The 27,350-nt window shown below is 48.8% G+C and overlaps 1 protein-coding gene across 4 annotated transcripts; it reads left to right on the plus strand.

Annotated features, from left to right (window-relative positions):
- Positions 1-1,964: 1,964 nt before the first annotated feature.
- ASCC2 (activating signal cointegrator 1 complex subunit 2) lies at positions 1,965-27,333 on the plus strand. 4 transcript variants are annotated; one of them, XM_054082516.1, is made up of 19 exons: positions 1,965-2,033; positions 3,846-3,945; positions 5,000-5,158; positions 5,485-5,655; positions 8,037-8,166; positions 9,714-9,781; positions 10,490-10,600; positions 11,431-11,543; positions 13,482-13,556; positions 14,108-14,215; positions 15,761-15,829; positions 16,551-16,625; positions 16,881-17,067; positions 17,640-17,854; positions 19,682-19,801; positions 23,082-23,306; positions 25,218-25,329; positions 25,846-25,922; positions 26,590-27,333. In XM_054082516.1, exons 2-19 carry the CDS (start codon positions 3,865-3,867, stop codon positions 26,756-26,758), a joined length of 2,265 nt encoding a protein of 754 aa, XP_053938491.1. In that variant the 5' UTR covers positions 1,965-2,033; positions 3,846-3,864; the 3' UTR covers positions 26,759-27,333. The 4 variants fall into 4 exon arrangements, with proteins under 4 accessions (XP_053938491.1, XP_053938493.1, XP_053938492.1 ...); XM_054082518.1 differs by having other exon boundaries at positions 1,998-2,015; XM_054082517.1 differs by lacking the exon at positions 1,965-2,033 and adding an exon at positions 2,180-2,324.
- The last annotated feature ends 17 nt before the right edge of the window (positions 27,334-27,350 follow it).

The raw sequence follows: 27,350 nt of genomic DNA on the forward strand, positions 1-27,350 counted from the left end.
AGGTTGAATTTAATTTGTATGCTTATCCGTGTGATTCCATAACTGGTTTTACACACATAGCGAACAGCATTATCGTTTGAGCAGAGGCTCCAACAGCTCACAGTTCTTTAGGAAACCACATATGGAATGCGCGAATGGTAAGAGAACAAAAAGCCCCCCCAAAAGAGGAATAGTGCCTCAAACCAGCCTGCTGGCGGCTTTGAAGCCCACGGAGTCCCTTGGAGCCCGGCCAGGGAGGAGGAAGGCTGGCAAAGGAGCGGGAACAACAGATGCCTTTGCGAGGGAATTGTGCTTCAGATGCCAAATGGTATCTATCCTCCGCTAAGCAATCAGAGCAAACCTCAGATCTGCCATCATCGCTGGACTCTGCTCTGGCAGGTTGGTTGGCACAGCGTGTTGGTGCTGGGGCTGCAGCTGGGAGCCTGGATCACACAGGTGATGACTGAGGAACAGGAATAACAGATAATTCACGTTAACACGAGCAATACAAAAGGTGCAGGAAAAGAGTAGTGGAAGGGAAGGTTCTGGAGACCCGGCAGTGGTGTTCCCGATGCACACCAGCCATACCCTGGTGCTGCAGCCCAGCCTGCCCGCTGCACTCCTGCTGGGAGAGCGGCTCAGCCTGCAGCCTGGGACCGCGGCCAGGCAGCACAGGGAGCAGGCAGCTCCCGCTGCCCTCCTGCGAGACAAAGGACCCCAGCACCCGGCACACAGTGGGAAGGACGAACACTGACCATCTGTAGGGCTGGGATGGGGAAAGCAGGAACCTTGTTACAATCCAGCTCCTAATTCCAAAGCATTTGACACTGTCATGCATGGCATCGTTGTCTCTACAATGGAGAGACATGAATTTGACGTATGGAGCACTAAGTGGCTGGACGGTTACACTCAAAAGAGTTGCGGTCAACAGTTCCATGTCCTGTGAAGACTGGTGAGGAGTGCTGTTCTGCAGGGTTCAGTATTGGGATTGGTGCTGCTTGAAATCTCTGTCGCAGACATGGACAGTGGGATTGAGAGCACCCTCAACAAGTTTGTCAAGACACCAAGCTGTGTGGCATGGTTAACACGCTTCCCTGAAGGGATTGGAAGGGTCCCGAGGGACCCAGACAGGCTGGAAAGGTTGAGTCTGCATCAACATCATGGAGTTCAACAATGCCAAGGTTCTCACCTGGGTCGGGGCAATCCCAAGAACAAACCCAGGCTGGGCAGAAAATAGATTGGGAACAGCCTTGAGAAGGACATGAGGTGCTGGGGGATAAGAAGCTAAGCATGAGCCAGCAATGTGTGCTCACAACACAGAAAGCCAGCAATATCCTGGGCTGCATCCAAAGCAGTGGCACCAGCAGGGAAGGGATTCTGCCCTCTGCTCCACTCTGGTGAGACCCAGCCTGGAGCCCTGTGTCCAGTTCTGGAGTCCTCAGCACAGGAAGGGCATGGAGCTGTTGGAGTGAGTCCAGAGGCCACCGAGATGATCCAAGAACTGGAGCACCTCCTGTATGAGGACAGGCTGAGAGAGTTGGGGTTGTTCAGCCTGGAGAAGGCTGTGGGAGACCTTAGAGCAGCTTCCAGTGCTGAAAAGGCCTCCAGGAAAACTGGGGAGGGGCTCTTGATCAGGGAGTGCAGGAACAGGAGGAAAGGGAATGGTTTCCAGCTGAAAGAGGGGAGATTGAGATGAGATCTTGGGAAGAAATGTTTTGCTGTGAGGGTGGGGAGGCCCTGGCCCAGGCTGCCCAGAGCAGTGGTGGCTGCCCCATCCCTGGAGGGGTTCCAGGCCAGGTTGGATGGGGCTTGGAGCCCCTGATCCAGTGGGAGGGGTCCCTGCCCATGGCAGGGGGTTGGAACTGGATGGGTTTCGAAGTCCCTTCCAGCCCAAGCCATCCCCTGACCCCCCCCGGCCCCGCAGCGCCGCCCCCTCCCTTCTCGGGTCACCGGCACAGCCGGGGGCGGGGCCCCCGCTGCTCCCGCCCCTTCCGTTTGGCGCCGGAAGGGCCGGGCGGTGGCGGAAGCGCGGTGGGGCAGGACGTGGCTTTACGGTAACGGGGGCTCGGGAGCCGCAGCGGGGCGGGGCGGCCGGTAACGGGAGCGCGGGCGGCAGCGCGGAGCGGAGCCCCTGCTGGGAGGGGGCGCCGGCCAGCAGGGAATCGGGGCCGCGGCGGAGGGGACCGGGGCTGCCTCTGCTTCCGGGTGTCCCGTTCCCAGGGTTATTCCTGAGCGTCCCATTCCTGCGTCTTGTATCTGGGGCCATTTCCAGGCATCCCATTTCCAGGCATCCCATACTTGGGGCTGTTCCTGGGTGTCCTATTCTCGGGTTATTCCCTCTCCAGGTGAGCCTTTGTCACGGACCGGTCTCTTCCCAGTTGGTTCTGACTTGGCTGTGGGGTTGGATGCTGGTGGGATTGCATGAAGCCTTGCTACGTTTTCTTCTGTTGTGAACCCACATATGTTTGCTTTGCCCAAAGTGGTTCTGGGGACCATGAGAGCCACGCTGAGCTTGACAGAAACGGCAGAACATCTTAGCTTGTTTTGCTGAAAAGCGTGTTTTTCAAAGAATGTGAAAACCCTGAAAACTCTCTTGCTAATATACCGATCTTTAATCTCCCTTGGAAAGGCACCATTATCCTAGGTTTCTAGGCTGTCTGGTGTATCAGCATTGCTCTGGTGTCATTGTTTTCAATTTTATTGTCATAAAAATATCACACTCTTGAGTGTGAGGTGACATAGTTTTTGCCCAGGTCCATAGGTGATGAGTTCTCGGGAGCAACAGATGTCACTGCTTTACTTGCTGTCCAAGCTGCGATCTCCTGGATCCGTGCTGCTCAGCTATAGGGACACTGCTCTCGTGTTAAGTCTCTTTCTGCCCAGGCAATGGGAATTTGATTAAATGCATGTATGAGTAGACTATGATCTTAGATCTTAACGAGGAGGTAACTTGTGAATACCATTCTGCAGAAATCATAGTACTATAAAGCCCCCAAGAAACAGAAAGCTCTGTTACCCTGCAGCTCTCATGTTTGTTTACACCTAACTGCTTTTAACAATCTACAACACGCTTCCTTCTGAACTGCTCTGGTGTTTGACGCACAGGTAGTTTGTGCTGCTTCTGACTGTGTCAGATCCCATTTTTCTCCACAGTAGCTGAGATGAGGCTGTGTTGGCATTCGTGTTGATAACACAGGGCTGTTTTAGTCACCATTGAGCATTGCTTCCACAGCGCCAAGGCCGTTTCTGCTTCCCCCGCCTCCTCACCAGCGAGCATTGGGGGTGCACAAGGGGTTGGGAAGGGACATGGCCAGGACAGCTGACCTCCACAGACCCAAGGGATATCTCACGGGATATCCCACATTGTGTGGCATCTGCTCGGCAGTGTAAAGCTGGGGGAAGGAAGAGGAGGGGGATGGCATTTGTCTTCCCAAGTAACTGTTATGTGTGTTGGAGCCCTGTTTCCCTGGACATTTTTGAACATGGGAAGCAGTGAATGAATTCCTGGCTTTGTTTTGCTTGTGTGTGTGGCTTTTGCATTCCCTTTGAAACTAAATTTATCTCAACCTACGAATTATCTCACTTTTTGCCCTTCCTGTTCTCTGCCCCGTCCCAATGCTGGGGAGTGATCGAGTGGCTCAGCTGTGCCTTAGTTGCCAGCTGGGGTTGAACCACGGCAATTTTAGATTCTTAATTGAACTATTTCTGAGCCTAAAAGTGCTGTGAAGGATTAAAACATAGTGTAGGAGTGGCTTTCATAAATATATTTGCAGCCACTGTGTGGGGTTACAGTCCAACCGTGGCCTCTTTTGTTGTGCTTTTGGTCAATTGAGTTGGTTAAAACCATCCTGTTCTGTTTGCTGAAGACAGGAACAAGTCACCACGATGCCAGCATTGCCTCTGGATGAACTCCAGCTAACGGAAAGGGATCCCAAGACAGGGAAGCTGAGAACTCTGCCGGCACTGGTGAGCTGTGTTTTTCCTGAAAGCCAAACAAGAGCTGTAACAAATCATTGTCCTCTAGTCAGGCCGGGGCAGAACCACCCCCTGGTCCTGGGTGTGGTGAAATTTGGTAGGCTTCCACGTTACAGAAATGGTTTTCTTTGTGTTTTAGTGCATTTAGATAGTCAGGAATTCTTTTTCGATGGTGGGTAAATGAAAACTTACTGTGCTCAGTGTCTGTAGTCAACTCTCTTCTCCCAGGGCTCCTTCTTTTGGGGAACAGCCCAATTAGCAATGTAAACTTGGTCACAGCAGAGAGAACGCTGTGGGAGCTTTTGCTCTGCTCTGAGCTGTGGCACTGCAATAAGTCTCTCTTGCTGCGTTATGGCATCTCCAGTCTTGTAGCTTCTTCTTGGTGAAATCAGAAAATTAAATCCAGGGTTACCCTTTTCTGATAGAAAAAAAGCAGTCGTAGAGAGCACCTCCTGTGCATGCTGCAGCTGTGGGACCTACCAACGATGCTGCTTCCTCACGTTTGGGGTCAGGGCAGACCTGAACAGAGGTGTGGGTTGAGACAGAGCTCGAAGCTGCTGCTCGCTGCTCTGTCTCTCCCTCCAGGCTGGAAATGTTTGGGCAAAGCATTTGGGAGGGGTGGTGAAGCATTCCTTCTCTGTGTTTGGTGCTTGTGGGGGTTTGACTGCATGGAATGCTGCACAAGAACCAGTTTGGAGGGAAAAGAGGGCACACAGGCTGAATTTCAAAGGTGTGGGGTTATGCTGTTGCCATCTGTTTTGAACGCGGAGGGGATTTGCTTCTGGTTAATAGAACGGAAGGAACAGCATCTACCAAACTATGAAGGCCTGAAAATATTGCTGGTGAATAAGGATACAAACTCACTGGTCTGCTGCCTTGAGAGATCGGAAAATGGGAAGCTACCAGGGAAAATGAGAAAGTAGGGAACTGAATGTCAAATTGTATTGAAGTGTAATTTTGTGTCAGTTACCCTTTGCACTGCTGGCTGAATTTTAGGTAGCTGGGCATTCCTGTGGTTTTAACACAGCGTTCTGGCTTTCTGCAGCACCCAGAAATAAAAGCAGATCGGTCTTTTGTGCTGTACAGACCGCCACCAGTTGTCAGAGACCCTGCTTTGGTGGAAGAATACTTGGAGCGAGCAAAATTCATTGCAGATGACCTGAATTGGCTCCTGGCATTGCCTCATGACAAGTTTTGGTGCCAGGTAATGATTGTTTTGTGGACACTGGAGAAGCAGCCTGAACAATCCAGGTGCTTGTAAAAGCCACCAACTTCAAATCGTTTCCATTGAGTATATTCATACTAGTATATTCTCTTTATGTCATTTGTCAAGTGTTTTAATTACTGCACCTTAGAGAAAGTGGTATTTCCCTAGTTATTCTTCATTGTGGATTTGTATTTGATGCATGTGACTGCTTTTAGCACTCATGGATGTTTCAGGCTGCTTTCAGCTTTAACTGGGCTTCCCGTGAGTGCAACCTCAGGTGTGATGTTCCCTTCTTTCTGTTTTCTCATCTTCCGCTGTGCAAGGTAATATTTGATGAGACGCTTCAGAAATGCCTGGATTCCTACCTGCGCAATGCTCCTCGCAAGTTCGATGAGTTTCTGGGTTGCCAGCCAGAGGTGAATGACATGCAGAAATGCCTTCATCGCAGTTTCTTCCTGACCTTCCTCAGGATGTCCACTCACAAGGAGTCCAAGGTAAATATTTCCCCGCCCTGCAGGTGCTCCGGGATGTGTGGCTTTGGGGAAAAAGAGAATTGGAGAAAGTAATTGTAGAATCATGGAATGGTTTGGGCTGAAAGGGACCTTAAAGCCCATCCAGTTCCAACCTCCTGCTGTGAGCAGGGACACCTCCCACTGGATCAGGTTCAAGGCCCCATCCAACCTGTCCTTGAACGCCTCCAGGGATGGGGCATCCATGACTGACTTTTCTGGGCAGCCTGGGCCAGGGCAGGTTGTTTATTCCTCTTGTATTCAACTGTTTCTCTCTCTGGCTCCTTTTAACAGTCTGTTTCTCCATATGGAGATGGCAGTTACTCAGAGCTGAAGCATGTGAGCTGTGTGGTGATTTCTTAGGAAGGAGTCCCGGGCAATAGCAGGTTGGCCACGTGCGGTGGTGTGATGCATCGCTGTGTGAGAAAAAATTGCAAGCTGTTATTTACAGCTGCGCGGAACAGAGGCTGTTGACAGCACCGGTAGCTGAGTGTTTGCTCCCACTGTGCCATGCAGTGTCACATAGTCTGTCCTAACACTTCTCTATCCTTGAACTTTCCCCAAGTTTGAGGCACAAGATGAAATGGCTCTGCATTGCTCAGGAGGTGTTCAGGACCAGGTTGGGGGCCTTTAAGCAGCCTGATCCAGTGGGAGGTGTCCATGCCCATGGCAGGGTGTTGGAACTGGATGGGCTTTAAGGTCCCTTCCAACCCAAACCATTCCATGGTTCAGTGGTGATTCTAAATTAATTATCTTGGCGTCATAATTGAAAGAGACTCAGCCCAAGCTGTGTGAGTGCATTGCCTGTGAGCAGCTGTGGAATTTTCTCAAGGGCTTTGGGCAGGATGAAGGATGCACTTTGTGTCTTGGGAGATTCCTTGATATCCCCCTTGACTCGTGATGTGCTACTGGTCCTCTGGATTTTCCCAGTGATGATGTTCAGGATGTTTTGAGGAAAGGTCTTGGAGTGGGAGTTGGAGTGGGGTAGGAACAGGTAGAAGGAATGCTGGAGCCTGCAGCTGGCATTGTTTCTGCAGGAGTACGCAAGACCTCTATGGTGCCTTTCATTCCAGGATCTGATTAAATCTTAGCGCTCCAATGAGGCAGACGAGCATTTGAAACCATTTTATAGTTGAGTAGTTTGAAGAGAATGAATGGTTTGTTGTCGTGCAGGCAGCAGCAGTTCTAGAAACTGAGCCTTGGCAGCACAAAGCCCTGTCCCTCCGCTCTAGCAGAGAATGTGTCCGGCCTTTCACTGAGATTGAAAACATTTGCTGCCATAGGCAAATTTGTCTTCTGACAACCTGAGGTCCTATTTGAGCTTGTGCGTTTCTCAGTGCCAAAGGCAATGGGGTTTTTGTCATTGGAACTTCAGAAGAGATTCCTTCACTGTTTGGAGTCATGTGGGGTTTTGCCTATAGGAAACCTGGGGAGGGGCTTATTATCTGGGAGAGCAGGGATAGGGTGAAAGGGAATGGTTTTCAGCTGAAAGAGGGGAGACAGAGAGCTTGGGAAGAAATGTGTGGTGGGGAGGCCCTGGGCCAGGCTGCCCAGAGCAGTTGTGCGTGCGCCGTGCCTAGAGGTGTTCAAGGCCAGGTTGGATGGGGCTTGGAGCAACCTGATCCAGTGGGAGGTGCCCTGCCCATGGCAAAGGGGTTTGGAAGTGGATGGGCTTTAAGATCCCTTCCAACCCAAACCATTCCAGGATTCTATACTTTTGACACAGTGTTCTGGCAGTCTGGGTATTGAGCTGCTTTTGCTGGTTTTTGTTCCTGCTTGTCACTGGTGCAGTTGTCTGTGGTGCCTTGATTCCACTTTTCCAGGGTACCAACAGCTGCAGGCTGCGGTCTCACCTATATTGTTCCTGTGTCGGTGCCAGTTAAAACACTTCTTGTGTTTCTCATTTCTAGTCCTTAGCTGAACCGTTGTGGTGTTGGCTCAGCCATTTGTTTGGCCACATCCCAAGCCAGCTCTGGAAACTCCATGAACTGTAGGCAGCTTTTCGGTTTAACTTTTAGGTCTGTTGGTTTATTCATGGTGCGAGGCCCCTGGGGTGGATGGGGTAGCCGCGGTGGGATGCAGCAGAAGTGTGGGGATGGAGGGCTCTGTAAGAAGCTGCTGTAAGCAGAGTTGCTGCCTTGGATGAAATCCCCCTGATTTAGTGGGATGTCCCTGCCGATGGCAAGGGAGTTGGAACTAGATGATCTTTAAGATCCCTTCCAATCCTAACTATTCTATGATACCAGATCTTTAACGCAGCTTTGAAAGATGTTTTTACAGGTGTCATTATGCTGCCAAGAGTTCTTGCAGAGGAAGGTAAGTATAATCCTTTAAATTACCATTTTGTTTTCTTTCTCGCTTTGTAGGATCATTTTATCACTCCCTCTGTCTTTGGAGAAATTATTTACAACAACTTCCTTTTTGATATCCCGAAGATTCTGGATCTCTGTGTGCTCTTTGGAAAAGGAAATGGCCTCCTGCTGCAGAAGATGATTGGTCAGTTACAGCCAAGGAACAATTTGTTGCATTTTGGCTTTTGCTTATAATGGCAAGTGAAGGGTGAGGTTTTGTACCGGTGCTACTGTTCTGAAAAGGTGTTTTTCAGTAGCAACTGGAATCTATGATTTCTGCATCCACGTCTAAATCGGATTACTTTTTCCATGTGTTGTGGCCTAGTGCTTAGCCGCCCTGAGCTGGGCTCATGGCACTAGGCATGAGCCAAGGCTCAATTACGCCTCAGCAGTTGTTTCCCATGCCAGTTAACGGTGTCTTCAGCCACTGTCAGAGGACCACAAGCGCTCTGCAAAATGCTGGTAGGGATGGAAAGGGGCAAACAACTTGGCAGGGAGGGAGGAGGTTCAAAGACAGAGCACAGCCCAACTGGTCATGTGAGTGCTTTTGTTCCCAGATTTGGGAGCAAACTAAAGCTTGCAATGTGAAGTAATCACTGGTCTGTGAAGTGGAAGAACTTGAAATTCCAACACAGACATGGATATACGTAGGGTTTCCAAGCACAAAGCACTTCAGAGTGTGGCTCAAGTTGTGCTTGTCCCTAGATTTCCTTGTATTGGTACAGCCTTAGTGGCAAGTGCTGAGAATGAACCTGTGTAATGAAGACAGAGAATGTTATTTTTAACTTCTGTATTTGTCATGTGGTCCCTTCACAAGTGGATTGTCCACGATCTTTAACATCCACCTGAGCACAGATGGAAAAGTACCAAACTTGGGTTAAAGGAGCTGCTTCTTCAGATATTTGTACATACCCTTTGGAGTGCAGCGCAGCAATACTGCAAACAAGTGACCGGTGGTTTGCTCACACCATTACTTGTATTATGTTGTGGCAGTAATGGCACGAGCAGTTCTGGTGTGCAATTCATAACTTGATAAACTTTAGGTTCTTCTTGCGGTATAAATTGTTCTGAAACCTGTCTCATAACTCTTACCCATGCTCTGTCCTTGCTGGTGAACTCTGTTAATTCTTGTTATCTGAGCAGTAATTCAGAGGGGAATAGACAGCCTCTGTGCGGACTTGGCGAGGATTTATGGTGCGCCATTACTCAGCGGAGTATTTTGTACAGATAATGAAGTCCTAGTAATATAATAGCAGGGATTACTAAAGCCTCATTACCTTTAGGAAATATTCTGCATGGCGTTTTCCAATGTATGCTGAACTGTTATCAGTAATTAAAAGTCAACTCCGGTTGTCAAATAAAGGAACCGGGAATGTTTAGCGATAGTATCCGTGTTACTCATTGATTCAGCCTCTGGGGCATGAATCATCTAACACCTCGTTTGCTCTGCTCTGATGAGCATATTCCCATTACCGGCTCTGCAGTGGCACTGAGCAGTGAATGAGCCGGCTTTGTGGAGCAGGCCCTGTGCGTGAGGTGAGCAGTGAGCCTCTGCCTGTGTCTACAGGGGTTTTAGCTGTATCTGTGGGGTGGAGATGGTGGTAATGACACGGTTGCGTCTTCTGGTGTGAATCTGCTTGTTGGCGAATGTCAGAACTCACAGGGAATATTCTCCTTCTCCTCTTTCCTCAGAAAACATCTTTACTCAGCAGCCGAGCTACTTCAGCGACCTGGATGAAACCCTCCCCACTGTCCTCCAGGTACTGCTTCCCTGCTTGGCCCAGGCCTTGGGTTTCATCTGGACTGTGGCTTCGTTTAGAAAGTGGGAGGAAGCAAACGTGGCCATAGCCAGGCAGAGTGGATTTGTAATCACTTGGTTGCTTTGGTTCCTACACCAGAAGCGGTTAGCAATCCAGAACCTAATTCTATCAGCTTCTCCCTAGATTCTTTGTAAACAAGAGCCACAAAATCATTCCTGCCACCCTCAGGGGAGAGGGCAGGTGGGCTTTGGAACTACCCCATAGCAGCAGGGGTGGTAACTTCCCAGTTGTCCTGCTATTCCCTTGCAAACAAGGGTCCTAGGTGGCCCCCACCTAGGGGTGGGCTGATTCTCTCCCATAGCTGAGGATTTGGGTGAGCTGCAATCCCTGTCTCAGCACCACAACTGCATGCTTTAATTACTTGCAGATTGCATGGAGTTTCAGCAGTGCAGTGCAGCCCTGCTGGCGTAGCCTGTAAGAGTCAGAATCCTAGAATCATGGAATGGTTTGGGTTGGAAGGGACCTTAAAGATCATCCAGTTCCACCTCCTACCGTTAGCTGAGAGAGTCGGTTACGGCTTCCATCTTCGACAGCTCCGTGCCTCATGGGAATGGTCCCACATTGCATACATGATCATAGCAGTGTTTGTGAACAGGAAAACTATGTCCCTCTGATTTCTTCTGTGTTAACACTGTTCTCCTGATTCAGGTGTTCAACAATATCTTGCATAAGTGTGGTCTGCAGTGTGAAGGAGCCTCTGCTGAGCCCCAGAAGCTGGAAGAAAAAGTAACCGTGACTCCAGAGAACATGCCCCTCCAGGTAGAACTCCGTGCGCTTTACCATTTGTAGTCCTGCAGAGTGAACAGCCTGTACAGCGGTGAGACCACAGGCTCATTCTGTTCCCACAGACATGGCTCATACAGCACGTGGTTCCATGTCATTGTTTCACTGTCCTATGACTTGATGACAAAGCCTTTCTGCCATGAGCTGGTTGCTTTTCTCCTATGCATTTCAACCGTACCCATTGTATTGTGGGGTCTTTCTAAACCAGACATCTTTTTCGCTTAACCAGCTCATAAGTGGTGGAACAGAGTGTGTGGCAGCAGTCTCCATAGAACAGAGATGACTTTTTTTCCTTCAGAAATGTTTATTTAACAACAGTGTATGTTACCTCTAGTTAATTAAGGGGAGAGGGTTTGTGCTGGATGCTGTACAAAGGCCCCATGAGTCAGTTTGTGTGTGGAGTTGTTATAGCCACGTCTTGCACTGAAATGGACCATTAAAACCATCCCTTTAATCCCTGGGCTACTGCTGTGCAATAGGGAAGAAGAGCGTGTGTGGAGGATATATTGAGGACAAAGCCACTCCAAAACAGAATACGATGAGGATTCTCTTAATTTCACAGCATTTTTAATGGCAGTGAGCAGTCGGGATTGCTTTGTAGATGTTTAAAGGATAGAACTTGTAGCAGAGACTTTGCCTCTGCCTCTAGAGCCAGTAACATGTAATGTATTTATGATTCATAGCAGACTGCAGGCAGGAAAAGGGTTGGTCAGAACATGATGTGTCCCTGTTAGTGAGTTATACTGTGTTCCTAGGAAAACTTGTCTGGCTTTTCTCTCAGTAATTGGTCTCTCTCTTTCTCTCAGGAGCTGAAGGACATTGTGCTGTACTTATGTGACACTTGCACTACGATCTGGGCGTTTCTTGACGTCTTCCCGATGGCTTGCCAGACCTTCCAAAAGCATGAGTTTTGTTACAGGTACATATTGGACTGCAGAGCTTGTCTTGGCAGAGTGAAAGTACTGAATGTGCTGCTGTGTCCCATCCCAGCCCTTCCATCATTAAAAAAGCAGACGGATTTAATGCAACTAGAGACTACTGGGTGCACACTGGCAGGGATGCAGAGTAATAAACAAATGAATACAGGGATGTCAAGAGTTTGTGTTCACCTCCGTTAGTTGTGAGTGATCCTAGAGCGGGGCAACCAGGACAATTCCAGCTAAACAGGACGCTGTGTGCTTTGGAAAGGGTGAAGAGGGACAAGCAGTGAAGAGTTGTGGACAAAAGATCCTGCTGTAGGATCCGAAGTGAAAGACGTAGGAAGTAGTAGTCTATCAAAGTCGTTTGATGTTATGCCTGTTTTAAGCTACACTGTTACTGAAGGTTTGGCAGAAGCTAAGTGCCTGGGAGAGGACAACGAGGCAGTGCTGTCACAGGTGGCTGACAGCTAATTCCATGTCCAGCTCTGGAGCACGGTGGCTGTGAGTCAGGATGGTCTCCAAGACCAGACATTCCCACCGAGGCTGCAGGTCTCTGAGTGGTGCTTGCCCAGCTTGCTCAAGGTGCTGGAAGCCCTTGATCATCTTGCAGAGTCTTGCCTAACAGCCTGTGTTTAGCACCAAGTGAAGTGTTATTTATTGTCCTTATTTCCTGTTTTGTTTGCTTGTTGGTGTGAAGGAACATGTGTTTGTGTTTTGCCTTTGTTTCCAATCCTGTTGCATACCTCTGAAGCCTTACAGCTGGTTTATGGGCTCCAGGCTGAGTCACCCTGCTCCGGGGAGCGTAGGTGCCTGTCCTCTGTGCTTGAGAAGTCGGTTATAGAAAGAGGAGCAGATTGGTGACCCGCTGGTGGCTGTTTGCATTGGCAAGCAACACCACTCACACGCTTGGTTACTCAGAGAAGGAAAGCCTTTTGCTTTTAATTCTACTGCTGATGTCAGAGACGGGCTAAAATAGCCCTGATCTCTGTGCAGTGGAACACAGCAGCGTTTTCATTACTGCTCCATATGGACTGAGGACTGGGGCTGTGGAGCGTGGGGAGGGAAAACTGATACACGCGGCATCTTTTTGGAACCCTTGTGAGGCTGAATCCATCTGCTGGCACTTGTAATTTCCCTGACTAGAAGTATCCAGCTCCTGCTACATTTGCCTCGGGGATACTCACTTAGCATGTTTGGCTCTTAATAGGAGACATGGACATTGTGTTCCTAATGGGGCCTCTGCTGATCAGTCCAGCAGGCTTGGCTTTGGTGCCAAGTGCTGTAAACCATTATATTTAAGGGCCAGCTACTCAGGAAGCGGTACTGGCTGTTATCCTGTGAGGGCACTTCTCTTGAGCCTATTCCATGCAGGAAAGAGGCTGTGTGGGCTGCCTGACAAGTAAAGTGTGGAACTGGAGCAAACTGACTTACTTGTTTCCTCCCTGCCCCATCCTATTGAAACATCACCTTATGCTCCTTTATCTAAATGCCCACATAAGCAGAGCCGAGTAGCAAGACCTGTAAGGCCTTGTTGGAAATCATATCTTGTTTCATATCTAGTTTTTAGTATACAGCAAGACAGGGCCATAGGATATTGGAGTGGGAGGAGGTGTTTCAGGATGGACTCGAGCACATCAGCTCCTCGCAGAGAGCAGACCCGTGTTTGGGACGTTTCTCCTGTTCAGAAGCAGGATGTTTCTGAAATGCATTTCTCTGCCTACCTCTTCAGAGGTCCCCTGATACTTTTCTGGAGTGCTGCACTTTCTCTATCATGTATTTGCTTGCTTGTGTTCCAGGGGACAAGTAACAAGATGGAGTAATGCAAATTATGCTGCTAGTGAGGAGAATGTAATGAAATTAACCATTTGATTGCTCTCCTGGTGAATGATTTTTGAAAACTCAGCTGATGGTTACTGTTCTGTTGCCCCTTCCTACAGATTGGCTTCATTTTATGAATTGGCAATTCCTGAGCTGGAATCTGTGATTAAGAAGCGCCAGTATGAGGATAGCAGGTGAGAATGCCTGCAGAGGCCTTTGCTGTTCAATAAAAGCCTCCTGGGGCTGAGTTAAAAATTCACTTCACGCTGTTTTACCCACCTCTGCAGAGCCTTTCTGGCTTTTTAAATGCTGCTTCAAAGAACTCCACAGAGATGGCTTTTCTCATTCTGAATTTCCCTGGGCAGCTGGGGGGGATTGATGATTTCTTTCAGCACTGTCTGAGAAGAAACTTGATGGGAGATGCATTCAAATTGTACCAAAGTGTGAAAACATGAATGATATCTCTGTGTATAGACTGGTCTCCCTTAAAGGCACAGACTATGCTGGTGCAGTTAAGATATTGCGTTAAGCTGTCGGGACAATTGGTGTTTGAGACCAACTTTGTTGAGAGCATGGATTTACCCTTAATAAGTATGAAATGGCTGTAATCTCTGGTTCTTACAGCAAAGAAATGATTCTGCTAATGGAATTCCCCCTCTGGAGGAATAACTCTGCAGTAAAGGTGTATTAAACATAAAGATTTCTTGTGCTGACACCAACGGTGCATTCTTTTCCCTCTCTGAAGTGTCTCTGCTGATATGTGGAGGAGAATTTCACACTCCAGGAAGAAGATGATAGAAACTTTTCACATCCTGATAAACCAAGTCTGTCTGCAGCCCATCTTAGAAAGCAGGTATGGGAACCTGGGCACTCTGGGACTAGCCAGTTATTTGATTGCTGTTGTGGTGAAGTAGTTTCCTTGGTTTTGGATTTACTGGAGAAAATGAATGGATACTGCTATTTCTGTTGGGTTTGTGGCCAAAGGCTTCAGCTGAGATCAGAAGTCTGTTGTCCCGCCTAGCTGGAGTGTCCCAGGGGAAGCTGTATGACCCAGAACTGGTTTGGTGAGCTGTGTTGGCCCCACTAACGTGGGTTAAGGCTGTGATCCAGGGAGCTTTCTTACCTCACTTTATGGCTAGGCTGCAAACTCTAATGCCGTGTTTAGGCCCTGACTGAGACATTGTAGGTAAAGTGATGAGTGTTGCAAATCACTGAAAGTAGTTTTAAATCTGGGAACTGGTGCCTCTACTTTGCTCTTCCTCCCCTGCTATTTTGGAGCTTCTTAACTGATAACTGTGCGAGTAATCTCAAAATGAAGGCAAGTAGAACTATCATTGTTTTTAAGAGAGATAAAGAGAAGTGAAATGACCCAAAGTCATGGTGCAGCTTGGGGACCGAGCCAAGAATCTAGACCTTGGTTGCAAGGCCCATGCTCTCCTGGGCTGTTCTCTCTCATATCTGTGAAATACATCCAGCTAATAGAGAAACACCTTGTTCTTTACCCTGATCTACTCCTGCCGTACGAGAATGGGCTGAGAGTTGTTGTTCAGCCTGGAGAAGAGAAGGCTGTGGGAGACCTTAGAGCAGCTTCCAGAGCTGAAAGGGGCTCCAGGAAAGCTGGGGTGGGGCTCTTGACCAGGGAGTGCAGGGACAGTATTAGGGGGAACGGTTTTGAGCTGAAAGAGAGGAGATTGAGATGAGATCTTAGGAAGTAATGTTTTGCTGTGAGGGTGGGAAGGCCCTGGCCCAGGTTACCCAGAGAAGATGTGTCTGCCCCATCCCCAGGGGTGTTGAAGGCCAGGCTGGATGAGGCTTGGAGCAACCGGATCCAGTGGGAGGTTTCCCTGCAGGGGGCTGGAAGCAGATGGGCTCTAAGATCCCTTCCAACCCAAACCATTCCATGATTCTGCTGCAGAGAGCCCTCTGTCTCACTGTGAGGCTGAATGCATCAGCAGCGATGAGAGCTTTAGGTGCTGTAACAGGTTGCAACAAGAGTTTGCTTGGTAAATGTTCTTCCATAGGTGAACATATACTTTCTGGGAGGCTCACGGCTCTAATCCCAAGCTGTGTAATAAGAGTACAATTACTAAAGCGCCTCACGCCCTTTTCTGCTTGTTGCAAGGCTGAGGCATCAAACTATGATTTGTAGTGTCTCTCAAGTCTTTAATTCTGACTGTGGCACGGATTTGGATCAAGCTGGCTGAAATGTTTGCTGAAGCCTGAAAAGAAACCTGTTTCCATTCAACCCTTTGCTCCTATGAAAGCCAGAAATTGGTCTGCAGTCTGTTTCCAAATGGCATTTTCTGTGACTAGTTTAGCTAGAGAGGCAGAGTGTGGAGATGTGCGATGCAGAAAGTTTGCCCCAAGTTTTTCACTGTTGTGCCATTGCTTTCTGCAGCTGTGAGAATATTCAGCCTTTTATTGAGGAATTTTTACAGATCTTCACTTCGGTGCTTCAGGAAAGGAGGTGAGTCTGGCTAAAAAGAGGCCCAGGGGAGGGGCAGCTCGCCTTCCGCTTCCATTCTTTACAACAGAATTGCCTGAGACATTATTATGAGGCGTTACGATACACTTGGGAGTTAGAAATCATTCTGACTAGCTGGGAGAAGTGCTGTGAGAGGATTTCAGGCTGCAGTACAGGCTTTATTGTAAAGGTGAGAAGGATGCTGCATGACGCTGGGGAGTGTTCTTCACTCTCTTTAATCCAGGCTTTCAAAGGGAGGAGAGCAATTTAGCCATTAGCTACCTTGGCAAGTTAGGCTGTTTTTACTAATCTATGCTTCTCAACTGGGATGACTGGACCAGAAAGACATTAAGTGCTAAAGTCAAAGATGCGAAGCAAGTAAGTAGCTGAACTGGGGGTTGGATCTTGTCCTCCTGACAGTGCTGTCATTCTGATCATGTTCAAATCATAAACCCTATTTTCTCTGTAGTGCAGCACTGGGTTACAGGTCTTCACATTGTAAGGAGTTTGGCAACCGGCTTTGGCCTGGAGGGCAGTGTTGCTGCAGTGGAATGGGAGCAAAATCAGGCTTGGCAGTGCAGGCTGGAATCCAGTGTTGGGTTAGAGGTGATGTGTTTTCCCACCTGAGCAGTGAGGAAGTCCAGGTGGCATTGCAGTGTGGTAACATGTGGCAGGTCTGTGATTTATTGAGTTTGACTGATTACCCTTGTTTCTGCACTTCCAGATTTCTCCGTGACTATGATGAGCTGTTCCCCGTTGAGGATGATGTCAGCTTGCTTCAGCAAGCGTCCTCCACACTGTATCCTTGGCTGTCACCCTGGGGTTTGGCAGACCCGGCTGCTTTTAGGTTCCTTCACACCAGTGGCGTTTCTACTGCTGCTGCTTCTGATTAAACTGCACGACTGGCAAGAAGCAATGGAAAGTTTTCACTTAAGAAAAGAAAGGAGGGAATGTTGATGTAGGCACAGGCTTGGGAGTTACTGAAAATCGGAGTTACTTCAAGGCGAGGTCTGAATGTGTGCATCTAGAAATGTCCTTAATGCTGTAATCTTAGAGATGAGACCAGGACAGCCTATATCCTCCAGGCAGTGGAAAGTGTCTGGGAAGGGGTAGACAGGAAAAAAGCACAAATTTGTAAAGATCCGACACCATCAGCAGCATCTAATGGAGCATTGGCAATAGCAGAGAGCACTGCTGAGGACACAGGAGAGCTCGGGGCTGCATATGCATCGGAGGATGAGGTGAGCAGAGCTGCACAAGTAGGACTGGGCTCTGCTATTGCTGTCCATACTTTGTTCATCGGGGAAGAGAGGATTGGTTTGCTCGGGTCTGGGGCAACCTGAGATCTAGTCTCACTTCTTATGTTTGCTAGATCTTGGTGCAGCCCTGTGTGCCTTGTGAAATGAGAAACAAAGCTACACCTGAACCCCGGCTTTATCTGTGAGCAAATTGCTTCCAGTTCCCATTGGCTTGGGTGTCTGTTGCTGTGGTTTATTCAAATACTGTCCCGCAGCACTGCAGCTCCTGTGTGCATTGATTAAATGCAGTTTGTGTGTTATTTGATGAAGGAATTCTCCAGAGTATCCTTGTTGGCTCAGGGACAGACAGACAACAGTAGTTGTGTGCCCGCGTCTGTGCCACGGACCTTGTGTGGTAGAAACAAGTTGATTTCTCTTCTTCTGAGTCTCTCTAACTGCTTTGTGGTTAAATTCTGATCCCCCAGCCTGCTGTGTTCCCTTTTTCACTGTGCATGCCTGCTTTCCCTCAGCCACTGTCTCTTTCCGTAATGTTCCTGATTCTCTTTGGTCACCAGTGTGCCGGGGCAGCTGCTGCGCCCGTCGCCAGGGTATCAGGGGTGGAGCTGGACTCGCTCATCTCTCAAGTGAAAGATTTGCTGCCAGATCTCGGTGAGGGCTTCATCCTGGCCTGCCTGGAGGAGTACAGTTACAACGCAGAGCAAGTGATCAACAACATTCTGGAAGATAAGCTGGTGCCGTACTTGAATAAGTTGGACCGGATGATGCAGAGGTGCGGAACGGCTTTGATGCCTTGTGTTTGTGTGCTGCCATTTAACATCATTCTCACTGCAGGGGAAACACTTGCAGAGATCTAACAAGTTGCATGTAAATTTTGTTGGGGTAGAGATCTGCGGTGAGAACTTAGCCTTGCCGTCTGCTGTGAGCTTTCTGCCCTCATGTCCCTGCAGAGAGCTGGAACGTTATCATAGACTCATGGAATGGTTTGGGTTGGAAGGGATCTTAAAGCCCATCCAGTTCCACCCTTGCCATGGGCAGGGACACCTCCCTCTGGATCCAGTTGCTTCAAGCCCCATCCAGCCTGGTCTTGAACACCTCCAGGGATGAGGCAGCCACCACTGCTCTGGGCAACCTGGGCCAGAGCCTCAGCCCTCCTTAAAGGAAGACATTTCTTCCTAAGATCTCATCTCAATCTCTCCTCTTTCAGCTCAAAACCATTCCCCCTCATCCTGTCCCTGCATTCCCTGATCAAGAACCCATCCCCAGCTTTCCTGGAGCCCCTTTCCGTATTGGAAGCTGCTCTAAGGTCTCCCTGGAGCCTTCTCTTCTCCAGGCTGAACAACCCCAATTCTCAGCCTGTCACTGTTCACTGCTCAACATTTCAGGAGAGCAGATGCTGGGTCATGTTTTGTGTCAGAGGGACAAAAATACTTGTACATTAAATCCTCAAGAAAGAACCACTAAAATCCCATCATGGGGACGTTGGCTTAGTCTGGGCTTGGCAGTTCAATGTGTTACCTTCAGAAGTTATTTTGCTGCACAGGACAGGGTCCTAGGTGTTAAAATCCCAGGTGTCCTGCAGGAAAGATCGTCCTCAAAGGAACTGATGCAGCGGAAATTCAGCCTGCATAGTCAAATACGGTGTGGGACAGGCTGTGTTTTGTGATTGAAGTTAAACCAGAGAGAGATGGGAAATGGCAGTTCAAGTCCGTTTGTATCTGCCCTTTGAAGAACTTCCCAGGCTTTTGCTTGCTCGTTGGGGTTGTATATGGGATGTAGGGTTACAGCTAGCGGTGGAATAGAGTTGTTTTAGTGTGTTTGCAGCTGCTAGCGTGTTTGTGCTGCAGCAGCAGTTTCTGCCTGAGTGTCAGGACGTGGATGTGCTGTTTGCTGACATTTCTCGGAGGAATGGGCAGGCTGTCTCACTGGTGCATTGAAAAAGGAAAGCGTCTTTATCAGAAACATGATGTAAAAACCCTCGGTCTTGCATCCACCTTCACGCTCTCCCAGCCATATCTGCTGATGCTGGCACAAGCAACGCGGGTGGATTTTGGGAAGGGTAGGAGTTTCTGCAAAGCCAGCACTTACAGGAGATAGGGCTGGATTTTTGTTCTTCTGCGTCTTGAAACAGAACTGTCAGTTCAAATGTAGGATTTGATCGCTGCTGATTTCAGAAGTGAGCGCAGCAGTGCTTTCAGCTGGGCTAACAGCACCAACAAAGTGAATGTAGAAATAATGGTCTTTAGGCTTATAAGCTGAACAAACGCAAACCTGTGAGAGAATTACAAAGGAACCATAGGGAGATAAATATCCTGAGATCAACAGCGGCAAATCATTGGGATTTTTGCCAGCATCTAATTCATCACACTTAGCGTTTGGCTTTACTGAGTCACTGTTCTGAGACCAGGCAGCCTGTTAAGAATAAGTAAAACTGGAATAGTTATATGAGCAGAAGAGTTTTGGGTTTGGCACCACTAAAAGGACCTTGGCTGTGGATGACCAAGACTGACAAAGAATGAACTGAGCCCTTAAGAAGGAGAGGACTTGCTCCTCTTCCATTCAGCTTTGGTTTTATTCTCTCCCTCTCTTCTCCTAACAGGCAGCTGAAGCCAGACCCCACTCCTCTGGTCACTTCTCGCTACAATGTTTTCCAGAATGATGAGTTTGATGTTTTCAGTAGGGATTCTGTGGATGTTTCTCGGATACAGAAAGGCAAGCGGTGAGTATCGTGCATCATTATTAACACTGTCTGTCAAGAGGAATAAATACCTGCAAACTCATTCTCTCCTACAAACCTCCTGCAGGAATTTGCTGGTGGGGGGTAAGGCTTATCAAAATTGTCTGCCACCTGTTTGTGATGTTTTTCTGGGAAAGTGAAATGCATGTTATTATGGGGTTGTTTTCAGTTCATGTTTTTTGTAATTAGCTTTCCTCTGTGTGCTGCTAGAGATTACTCTGGCAAGCCCATTCGTAATGTCAGGCTTCTGCTTCTTGATCTTAATGTTAAACTTGTACTGAGCAAAGGTTTGTACAACAAACCTTGAGAAGCAGACCTCTCTACAAGCCTGGGATTGACTCAGAACTGGGAATAAATCGTGATTTGACGTAGATCCAACTGAAGCTCCAGTATCCATCTACAACAATCTGATAACACTCTGTGACTGAAACTGCTTCTGTGTTGCTGCTGCTGTAAGCTGCCTGCAGAAAGGCACTACTTTGCTTTCTGCCTCACTTGGTGTGTTTTGCTGTGCCACACTCCATGCAGGTTTAGGTTCAGGCATTGCCCTGCCAGCTCCCATTGATGTCAGCTCCATGTGGTTGACTCGTTTTGGGTTCCTCTCAAACACTGTCTCTAACCAGCCTTGTGTGATGTCTTTGTTGACACACATTTACACGGAACATCAATAAAAGTCAAGCTGGAGATGGAGCTGCGTGACCCTGACAGCTCCCAGTTAAGGGTTTAGTTGCAGAGCTGTGTCAGACTCTCTGGGGAAGACCACTTTTGTCCCAAAGTGCAGTTGAACAGCTTCTTCAGCAGCAGTACCAGAGTATTTGTACCGACTTGGCTAGGCAAGAAAGTCATTCCTTTTCTCTGTGGCCCAGGCAATGACTTTTGAGGAGTCCATAGCTAAAAACTCAGACACAACCTCTCTCCTTTCTCCTCATTGTGTTGCCTTACTCAGAGTGCTAGCAGGCACCTTGGCAGCAGGAGCCTTGCACAGAGGCATGCTTGTTTGCCTCCCATCTCCCCAAAGTCTTGCACGTGTGGGTTATGTGGAACAGCCCTGCCCTGCAGCTCCCTCTGAAGCACGTTTAGCAAGCAGAGAAAATCTAAGTCATCCCTAAACGGGGTGGTGGGATGCTGCTTCCAAGGTGTTGCCCTCCAGCTGCTGCCAGAGAGGCTGTGTCTTCTCCGCCACAGTAACACCAGAAAGTTGTCATCTCTGCTGCACTGTTACGGGATTATCCTCTTACTGCTCTGTTCCTGGTGTCTCTTGGCCTCCCTCAGGCTATGTCTTCATTTCAAAACAGTTCTTACACTGAGAACACTCTCTCTGCAGGACTCTAAATGCATTATTTATGTTTAGAGAGGTTTTTAAAACCTGGAGTTAACTGGCTGACATCAGCAGTGTCCACCCTACGCCCACAGCTGACCATATCCAACTGAATCAAAGGATAAGCTATAGGACCTTGCTCTCTAAGATTTAATATTCGAAACTCCATAAATATGAAGAGCGTCCTTTCAGCACTAAAAGTGCCTCTTCCTCAGCAGTCCTTGTTCCACAAGCAAAAGGCCTGATGCTTTACCCAGGCATTGGGGTAACAGGGTTCTCCCAGCCTGCTTTGAGATCTGCTTTGGATTTGAATCCTCACAGGTTCTGCCTGTGTTCAGCACTGCTGCTGCTAAGCATGGTGTCGCAGTGGTGCTTCGAGAGCCAGGCCAGGCTGGGTCCTGTTGCGCTGGCTGCTGCGTGTAAGCAGTCTGGGGCAGGGACTGATAGCATGACAAGGGCCACACCAGGATGAGGAGAGACACAAGCATGTGGGAATGACCATTCTAGCATATACGTGACTCTCTGCTGATCCTGAGAAGCAATCATACCTGCCTGTGCCTGTCCAGCTGTAATTGCCAGCTGAATCTGTCTCTGGAAGTCAGAGCAAGTCCAGAGCTGGGGTTAGAGGAGATATCCCATTGTTTTTTTCTGGAACTGGTGCCTTGAATACTTGGTTACAGCTCTTCTGCGGTCACCAGACCAGCTCAACAGGAAACAATTACCAAAGGCTGAGTTTGGGCTCACGCTGAACACAGCAGGAGATGTTATCCCAGCGTAGGTATGTGTGAACCAACCACAGGCTTTGCAGCAGGCATGTAACTGTGTGAGTCATGGAAGAGAGGGGAACCACATCTCGGTTTGAGATTCTTAATGAAAATCAGGCTGGTTCAATCACTTCCCCGCTGCTGGCGAGTGTGGCACAGAGGTCCGGGGTCACAGACAGCCTGCCTTGGATGGCTTCTTTCCCTGATAATACCCAGACACCAAGGAGCTCCCTGACTCATGTTCCTCCTGGACTTTGAGGGCTGCAGATTGTCCTGTGAATACTGGACAATGGAATCCCTTGTTGCTTTGCCGCAAGCGTGTACTTGGCTGGCCTGAAAAAGGGACTTCAAAGAGTTTATGTAGCCTGAGACTCAGCACCTCAGTGGCTGCTTTTTAATGCCTCTGTCAGTGCTGCTTCTTGGTCTTCCCTTCTTTAAAATCACTGTAGTTTACTTGCCTCCTAGATTTTTGAAAACATTGTGCATGCAGTGCTTTAGTGACTGATCCAGCCCATCTCAGTCTACTCTGGTTCGTTCTTTTCATTCTTAGTTGTGTTTATTCTAGCCCTTCCTTGCTGAATGGGTGATTTTTTTGGCTTTCCCCAGCCACATTCACATTTTGCATCTCATGTTTCTAAGCTAAGGTTCTTGATAATAGGAACATCTGTGTCCTTACAGCCCTGGTCTGTGATTTGGCAACCTGCCTGCTCCCTCAGTGAGAGGACTCAGCAGTATGAGGGCAGAGCCATCTCCTGAGTCTTCAGGAGTTGGAATCTTCACCCCAACAGCCTGTCACTCCAGATTCATGGACTGCTGGTGTTCTTTGGATCTTGGCCCAATTTCACCTTGAGCTGAATTGTGTTTGGTCTACTGTAAAGGCTTCCTTTCGGTCTCAAATGACAGCAGTGGTCTCCAATTCTTGTTCTTATCTGCTGTGCGGTCTTGCTGGGCTTCTGTTTAAAAATTACTTTGTTCCACTCGAGTAGTCGCTTTTAGTAGCCAAAGCCTTGTTATAAACTGGAGGGGAGATAGGTAGGTGCGAGTCATGCTTGTGGAGTCTGAGATGAAACTGCTGTTGATTCAGTTTCCACTTACTAACAGAAGAAAGAGTAACTTCTACAGCCAATCTTTAATGGGCCTTTCTGTGTTTGCCTCTCTGTTTCTGTGCTGTGGAGCGCAGGAGGGAGAAGGACACAACCAGAAGTTTGCTGAATGACAAGCGCCTGGTTGCAGAGCAGAGGGAGCGCTACAGCCAGTACAGTGTGGTCGTGGAGGAGATCCCTGTGCAGCCAGGAGCGGCTCAGCTCTACACGGAGGACTACGAGGATGAGTACGATGACACTTACGATGGCAACCAAGTTGGGGCAAATGATGCCGACTCTGACGACGAGCTGATCAGTAGGAGGTAGGTGCTGTGGCTTCGGAGAATGGGAGGCAGATGGGAATTGCCACCTGGAGCCGTCTGGCTCACACAAACCTATTCAGTGCTGGGGTCTGGCACTGTTTCTTAATGAGAACATAAGTGTTTTAAGGAATCCATTTTTCTTCTGTGGCTGCTTTCTCTGTACCATGCAACGAGGGAGATTTGGGTGCCCTTTCTCCTGTTGGTAGAAGGTGTTGCCATGAAAAGCACCCAGGACGTTCTCGGGTGTCTGTGGCACTCAGCCATTGCCCTAGATTGCAGAATCGTAGAAGGGGTTGGGCTGGAAGGAATCTCAAAGCCCATCCAATCCAGTTGCACCCTCCTGCCATGGGCAGGGACACCTCCCACGGGATCAGGTTGTTCTAAGCCCCATCCAACCTGGCCTTGAACCCCTCCAGGGATGGGGCAGCCACCACTGCTCTGGGCAACCTGGGCCAGGGCCTCCCCACCCTCACAGCAAAACATTTCTTCCTAATATCTCATCTCAATCTCCCCTCTCTTTCAGGTCAAACCCATTCCCCTCGTCCTATCCCTGCCCACCCCGATCAAGAGCCCCTCCTCAGCTTTCCCAGAGCCCTTTTCAGAAACTAGTGCTGTAAGCAGAAGTGCTGCTGAGAAAACTATCCCAGAACCGTGGGCTGTCTTGAGTAATTGGGATTGAGTGTAGCTGGGCAGTGAAAAATGGCTGGTAACCAGGAAAGATTCAAAATTTGGAAACCTGTTCAACCAGACTGCTCCTCCTTTCCAAACCCCTCTGACATCTCAGGGTGCCACCTGGAATTCAGTCCATAATGGGTACACAGCACTGACAGCTGGAAAGTGTTGGCTTCTGGGAAGCAAAGGAATAGTTTGGGATGGGGGCTGTAGAACCTTTATTTTAGAAGTAAGACATAGAGGTCGAACACTCATGTGTTAACAGGTGGTTTAACATGTCTGAAAGTGGTCTTTTAAATTCTGATCTAATACGATGATATCACTGTTTCTAACCTCAAACCAAAATGGATTTTTGGTGTTCCTTTGTCCCTTTTACTTTTCCTCCTAAAGCATGGTGAGGCTTCAATTTTAACCCTTTTTGTGGTTTGCCCTTAACAGGGTGGCCCTCAGGTCTTTTCCCCTATTTCAGGTGCTCACTGCTCCTAGGGAAACAGTTGGAACAATTAGTGGGTGTTACTGCGAGGTTGAAGTGACAAGGGCGATGCTGGTTTTACCTTTATTTCTTTGACAGTAGAATGATGGATCTCAATTCCAATGGAATGGAGGCAGATGTAGATATTAAACAAGAGCACATGGTGAATTCCATCTCCACCCCCAGGCCTTTTGCTGCTCCACATGTTCAGGGCGATTCACAAAGCCTGATGGGTCTCTCCAAGTGTTTGCCTCTGTAGGAAACTGGGGTGCAGCGAGGAAATTGGGGCTCCATGGGTAAACCAGTCATCGAGGCTTTAGAGCACAGCGCTGTCTGAGCATTAATGTTTTCGTCTGAGTCTGAGCTTGGGGTTTGAGGGTTTGTCTTTGTACAACGAAAGCTGAGTGAGGTGCACTCCTTCCTCATGCCTTGCAGCAGTGCCTGGATCCCCTTCTCCTGAAGGAAGCAGCTGTTTCCTTGGAGAAATTCCTTGTGAGGTTTCAGGTTTTTCCTGACCTGCTCCTTTTTTTAACTGCTATTATTCTCAGTAACGATTTTATAGTGAACATTCCCCAGTGAACAACCTGTGTTAATTACCCGCAGTAAACGTGTTATCAGCTCTCAGGTCTCTTTCTTTTCCTTCAGAAAAACATGCAAGTTCCTAAAATGTGTAGATTCTCAGTTTTGAAAAATAGGATGCAAACCAAAACAGAGATGTTCACGGCGGTACTGTCATCATCACTGACTGTTTGTGTCTTAATTCCCAGGCCATTCACAATCCCTCAGGTCCTGAGACCTAAAGGACAGGAGGAAGGACAGGAGGAAGAGGAAGAGGATGACGATGAGGAGGAGGAGGAAGCTGAAAAGGAAAGAACAAAGGTGACATTGAGTTTGTGGTTGGAGTTGCATTAAGATTTACCATATGTTTTACCTGCTTCACTTGCAGTGTGATGTGGAGCAGATTTCCTCTTTCAGAGGGTGAATCTTTTAATGGTAGCATGGAGACTGAGCTGCTTTCAGAGCGTCTGCTCCTCTGGGCTGTGAAATGCCCCTAGTAGAGCTGCCCACTGCTGCTAGGGCTGACCATACTGGAGCAATGCCACCTGCTCGGTGGAGAGGTTTCATCTCCTTTATTCCATAGACAGATGATGCCAGCAGAACACTTTAAGGGTCACTAATGCATTGTTGTTGTGATTATACTGGCAATAGCAACGTTGATGGTGTGGCTGGCAGAGGTGGAATGTGGGAAGAGCCTCAGCCAGGTTTCCCACTGGCTCCACCAGAGGAGAGAATGAAAAATGGATTAACTCTCTTCCATGCTTCTACAGGATCACCACCTGCACTGGCCTTTTGCCTGATGCATTTGCTGACCTCTTCCCTTCTTTCCCGTGGTAGGACCACTTTGTGCAGGACCCGGCTGTGCTGCGGGAGAGAGCCGAAGCCCGGCGGCAGGCTTTCCTTGCGAGGAAGGGGTAAGCAAGCATCTCCCTCTGTGGGGTGAAACCATGGCTCGGCAGTTAGCCGGTGTTTTGCTGCTGACTGGAACTATTGAGGGTTCTGTAATGTTCCTGCACGCCAGGGTCACTGCCGTGGTGGTTGTAACTTCCTCACCCAACTTGTACTTCACTGCTTGTCATTCTGTCCTGTCACATGGGTGGCCATGTCCTGTTAGAGAACCATAGAATCATTAAGGCTGGAAAAGACCTCTAAGCTCACCCAGCACCCACTTGTTACTTGTGAGCAGAGCCCAGCACCCACCTCACCACAACCTCCTTTTGGGTAGTTGTAGAGAGCGATGAGGTCTCCCCTCAGCCCCCTCTTCTCCAGGCTAAGCAGCCCCAGTTATCATAAGAAGCAGAACCTTGTGCAGGATAGGATCTTGGAGAGCACAGATTCCCAGAGCTGGAACAGCTCCCGGAGGGATTTTGGGGGAGGTTCATAGCTGGCTGTCACTGACAGAGCCGGCGTGTGGAGGGATGCAGTCATGGTGTGGCTGATGCTGAGGCTCGGCTCCTGCTGAGCTGAGGCCTGGAGCTGGCAGATGGACTCTGCGCTCCCCGCTGTCTCTTAGGATCGGTGTATTTTGTCCCCTAAGCGTGCGGTGTGCTCGTCTTGATGTCCTTTTTCTGCGTACTCCAGGCACAAGCACGACGGCTCTGCCGTTGTTGGGAATGTGAAGGGACATGGGCAGAACCGGGAAACGGTACAGGAACGGAGGAAGAAAGAGGCAAACAAAAGCACAAGAGCCAATCACAATCGACGAGCCATGGCTGACAGGAAGCGGAGTAAAGGCATGATTCCTTCCTGAAAGACTCGGAGCCCAGGTGTTGCATCATCCTGGTCCCCTGCTGAGGAGTCGGCTGCTGCGCTCCCTTCCCTTGGAGGACTGGACCTTGCGGTTCAACACCTGGCATTTCAGCTCACGTGGAGCTGCGTGCCCTGTGGGAGCACTGCCCGGTCCTGGGAAGGAGTAGCTCCCGGGCAGACTCTGCCTGCGCTTTGGTTTGGAGAGATGTGGGCATGCCGGCAGGCTGCAGCGTGGGAGCATTGGACAGGCTGCTCCAGCCATTCATTTCCTTTTCTACTATTTATAATCCTGAGAATTCTATTTTCATACTGGCTCCTCGCGTCCTCTCTGCAATTCCAGGCCACGCCACGGGCCACTCCAAGAGCAAGGCTTACCAGCACAGCCCTCACGGCACTCTGCTCCACTGAAATGCCTTATCCTAAAGCACAACTTGAAGGCTGACAGGAAACCGCTCAGGCTGTTCCCAATGCCAACGGACCCACAGGAGCTGAGGTGAATAAGATCTTATCCTAAACCTATCCCTTGAGTGAGGTGTGTGGAAGCAGAACGTGCAAATAAAGGATATAAATATTTTAGCTGGTGTTTTAGGCTG

This window comes from Cuculus canorus, chromosome 17, assembly GCF_017976375.1.
Source record: "Cuculus canorus isolate bCucCan1 chromosome 17, bCucCan1.pri, whole genome shotgun sequence".
Taxonomy (NCBI): Eukaryota; Metazoa; Chordata; class Aves; order Cuculiformes; family Cuculidae; genus Cuculus; species Cuculus canorus.

What these genes read in the sequence shown, in the direction of transcription:
- ASCC2 (XM_054082516.1), top strand. Translation starts at nt 3,865, where the DNA reads ATGCCAGCATTGCCTCTGGATGAACTCCAGCTAACGGAAAGGGATCCC. An exon ending in CCACTCACAAGGAGTCCAAG is followed by an intron (nt 5,656 to 8,036) that starts GTAAATATTTCC and finishes CTCGCTTTGTAG; the next exon opens with GATCATTTTATCACTCCCTC. An exon ending in CAGCAAGCGTCCTCCACACT is followed by an intron (nt 16,626 to 16,880) that starts GTATCCTTGGCT and finishes CTGTAATCTTAG; the next exon opens with AGATGAGACCAGGACAGCCT.